The sequence below is a fragment of the Heterodontus francisci genome, chromosome 46 (genome assembly GCF_036365525.1).
Source record: "Heterodontus francisci isolate sHetFra1 chromosome 46, sHetFra1.hap1, whole genome shotgun sequence".
NCBI lineage: Eukaryota > Metazoa > Chordata > Chondrichthyes > Heterodontiformes > Heterodontidae > Heterodontus > Heterodontus francisci.
In genome coordinates, this window is record NC_090416.1 from 5,312,245 (window position 1) to 5,316,278 (window position 4,034).

At 47.0% G+C, this 4,034-nt stretch overlaps 1 protein-coding gene across 1 annotated transcript; it reads left to right on the top strand.

Moving 5' to 3' along the window:
* The first annotated feature begins 1,998 nt into the window (after nucleotides 1-1,998).
* LOC137356770 (probable G-protein coupled receptor 139) lies at nucleotides 1,999-3,362 on the top strand. The gene is made up of 2 exons (XM_068022530.1): nucleotides 1,999-2,086; nucleotides 2,428-3,362. Exons 1-2 carry the CDS (start codon nucleotides 1,999-2,001, stop codon nucleotides 3,360-3,362), a joined length of 1,023 nt encoding a protein of 340 aa, XP_067878631.1.
* The last annotated feature ends 672 nt before the right edge of the window (nucleotides 3,363-4,034 follow it).

Sequence of the window (4,034 nt, forward strand, 5' to 3'; positions counted from 1 at the left end):
ACCCGTCCTTCTTGTACCGGTCAGCTCTGCACCAGAAAATGATCCAAATAGCTGCAGCCCTCCCGCCTACACCAGCTCTTCAGCCACACATTCATTTTCCTGATCCTGCTATTCCTACCCTCACTAACACGTGGCACAGGGAGTAAACCTGAGAGTACAAACCTGGAGGTCCTGCTTTTTGACCTTCTACCTAACTCCCTATATTCACTTTGCAGGACCTCATCTCTTTTTTTGCCTATGTCGTTACCACGAATATGGACGATGACCTATGGCTGCTCATCCTCCCCTTTCAGAATGTTCTGCAGCCGCTCCGAGACATCCTTGCCCCTCGCACCAGGGAGGCAGCATACCATCCTGGAGGCTCGTTTGTGACCACAGAAGCGCCTATCTGCACCTCTTACGATAAAACCCCCCATCACTATAGCTCTTCCAACCCTTCTCTTCCCTGCTGTGCAGCAGAGACCTCCGTGGTGCCACGAACTTGGATGTTGCTGCTTTCCCCTGGGAGGTCAGCCCCCGACAGTATCCAAAGAGTTATATCTGTTTTAGAGGGGGATGGCCACAGGGGACTCCTGCATTAACTGCCTATGCCTATTTCTCCGTCTGGTGGTCACCCATCTCTTTTCTGCCTGTGCAGCCATTACCTGCGGTGTGACCACCCCCACTAAACGTGCTATCCACGACATCCTCAATATCGCTGATGCTCCAGACTGAATCCACCCGCAGCTCCAGCTCCGTATTTCGGGTAGCCAGTAGCTGAAGATGGATAAACTTCCTGCACACATGATCGATTTCCCACATAGTGCAGGAGGAACACATCACGGGGCTGAGCTCTCCTGCCATGACTTGCCCTTTGGTTAATTTGTTACTCTCTTAATTGAAAAAAATACTAGTTAGAATAGGGGCCCTTTCTACCCACTTCAATCTAAAGTACTTAAAAAAAGACTTCAGTAATAGTCACCTCATCACCAGAGGTTTTATTTTCAACAAAAAAGCTTACTCCTTTTTTTAAAATATTCTAACAGCTGATTCTCACCAACCAATCAAATTGCAGCTCTCCTATGATATTACTGTTTTTTTTCAAAACTCAGGCGCGTTGTCTCTGCTCTTTTTAAACACTGCTCGTCTAACTCAGTCTCCTTCTTTCCCGCTGCCCGTGCTCTTTTTAAACACCACTGGTCTCACTCAGTCTCCTTCTTTCCCGCAGCTGCTGCTCTTTTTAAACAACGCTGGTCTCACTCAGTCTCCTTCTTTCCCGCTGTCTCTGCTCTTTTTAAACACCGCTGATTTCACTCAGTCTCCTTTCCCGCTGTCGCTACTCTTTTTAAACACCACTGTTCTCACTCAGTCTCACTCTTTCTCGCTGTCGCTGCTCTTTTTAAACAACACTGGTCTCACTCAATCTCCTTCTTTCCCGCTGTCGCTGTTCTTTTTAAACAACGCTGCTGTCACTCGGTCTCCCAGGTAGTCCAAACCCCGACACTGCAGTGGGTCAGATTGCAGGGAATGGCCAATCCCACGCAGTGTTGAGGGAGTCCATTCTCCAATACTGTGGTGGATCAGAATGTGGGAAATGTATAATCCCAGACAGGCTGGTGGGAGACTAATCCCCGATATTCTGCTGCTTTGGATTGTGGGGAATGTCCAATCACAGACAGGCTAGAGGGAGACCAATCCCCGATTCTGTGGTAGTTCAGATCGCGGGGAATATCCAACCCCAGATAGGGTGGGGGTAGTCCAATCCCTGATACTCTAGAGGTTTAGATTGCGGAGAATGTACAACCCCAGGCAGGCTGGACCGAGACCATTCCCCGATACTCTTTTGGTTTAGACTGCAGGATAAATCCAATATCAGACCGGCTGTAGGGAGACTAATCCCTGATACTTTGGTGGTTTAATTTGCAGGGAATGTCCAATCCCAGGCAGGGTGGAGGGAGACCAATCCCCGATACTCTTGTGGTTTAGATAGCGTGAAATATCCAATCAAAGACAATATGAATGGAGTCCAATCCCAGACATTGTGGTGGTTCAGATTGTGGGAAATTTCCATTCCAAGACTGGGTGGAGGGAGACCAATGCATCCCAGGTGAATTTGTGCTGGGGTTCAGATCTAATGGGGAAAGCTGGGCATTCAGAATAGCCTGCGAATCACTTGAAATTTGAGGCCGGTGGTTTCAATTATATAGTTAATACGCTGACCTTCATCCTGAAAGCACTCGGTTCATTGCTTCTTGTCGTGCCTCTGTTGAAACTGGAAGTAGGGCTCTTAGAGGCGGGATTAGATCCCTGGTTGAGATTCTATATCCTCTGACCCACATTCAATGCACTTGTTTGTGGCACGTAAATACTGACCTTAGTGTCTGGGTTAGACTCGGAGCTTGTTTGATCAGTAATTTCAAGGACCATTTTTCTTTCTGTCTCTTACAGCTAATTTACTGGCGATTGTGATCCTGTCCTGGGGAAAGTGCGGCCTTTCAACCTGCACCACTCGCTACCTGGTGACGATGGCAACAGCGGATCTGCTTTTCATTATCACTATGGTGATACTGTGGACTATCAGTTATTATTATTTCCCGCCACCTTACCTAAACATTCCTTCTGTGTGTCGTGTTATCGCTTTCCTGAGTCATGCAGCCACAGACTGTTCTGTCTGGTTCACAGTTGCTTTCACTTTTGATCGATTTGTGCTCATCTCTTCCGAGAAGCTGAAAGCAAAATATTGCACTGAGAAAACTGCAGTTGTGGTTTTAGCAACAACCTGTATTCTACTCTGTCTCAAAAATATTCCCTTCTACTTTGCACATGACCCTGGAGAGATAACCGACAATGTACCATGGGGCTGTTATACAAAGCCAAGTTATTTTAGTGAGCCCGGATGGGTGGGATTTGATTGGTTTGATAAGGTTTTAACCCCATTACTCCCATTTGCTTTAATTCTGTTACTCAATGCTCTGACGGTCAGGTACATTTTAGTGGCCAGTCGAGTCCGTAAGGGACTCAGGTGTCAGAGCAAGGGAGCGAATTGCAGTGACCCAGAAATGGAGAGCAGAAGGAAGTCTGTGATATTACTCTTTACCATATCTGGCAACTTCATACTTCTGTGGTTGGTATATTTCATAGATTTCTTATTTTATAACATTACAGGAAGAGATCCTGGGGTTTACAACGATTCCGAATATATAGTTCTACAAGTTGGATTTATGCTGCTGAGTTTAAGTTGCTGCACAAACACATTTATTTATGGCGCTACTCAGTCCAAGTTCAGAGAACAGGTCAAGAGTGTGGTGAAATATCCGGTGACATTAATTATTCAATTAATGAAAGGACAAAACAATAGACAGGAATCCAGAGGCGGAGTCTAGTAAGTTCATCAATGAATGTAATATTTGCCCCAAGAGATGACGGACAGCTGTCTGACACGAAATAAACAAATGACACGGGGAGTTGGCATGTTTGGCGTTGAAGCTTGGGGGAAGTGGAGGGCTGTGGCGGGGCGGGGGGGGGGATGCGTCAGAGCGTCCACTTCAGGACAGCAGAGGGAACAGCAGCCAAAGAATTATCTCCACAGGTTTGTTTCTCAGCGTCTGCTCAGAAAGCAAAGCTTGGACTAACAAATGCTACATGTTGCAGAGGCTGGAAATCTTCCCTTGTTAGTTGATTATTGTTGTTTGTTTTACTTTTGGAACCTTAATTGATTCCATCCCCCTTCCATTTCCCCCACTGGTCATTTCCATCTCTCTCTGTCACACTCACCCAAACCGCAGCACCCCCTGCCCCCGCTTCTCCCCTCCTCCACACCCCCCGCCCTGGTCCCTGATTCAATCTGTATGAGTGAGAGTTTTGGGCGGGGATATCGTACACATGTTGAAGAAGTGGGGCTGCGCTCAGCATAGGAGCTGACAGTCGGATCTGCAGCTTGGCTGCTGCTCAGTCAGAGCTGGTTGAGTCTCATCCTGGCTCCCTTTTCAACCGATATTGTTCACAGTTCAGTCAATTTAGATACTGCCCCTCTATCTTGGAACTATATGTCAAAA

Bases quoted from the DNA above. Each gene is read 5' to 3' on its own strand.
- LOC137356770 (XM_068022530.1), top strand. From the start codon at position 1,999: ATGGAGTCCAATCCCAGACATTGTGGTGGTTCAGATTGTGGGAAATTT. The intron at 2,087-2,427 runs GTGAATTTGTGC...TGTCTCTTACAG, and splicing joins GGGAGACCAATGCATCCCAG to CTAATTTACTGGCGATTGTG.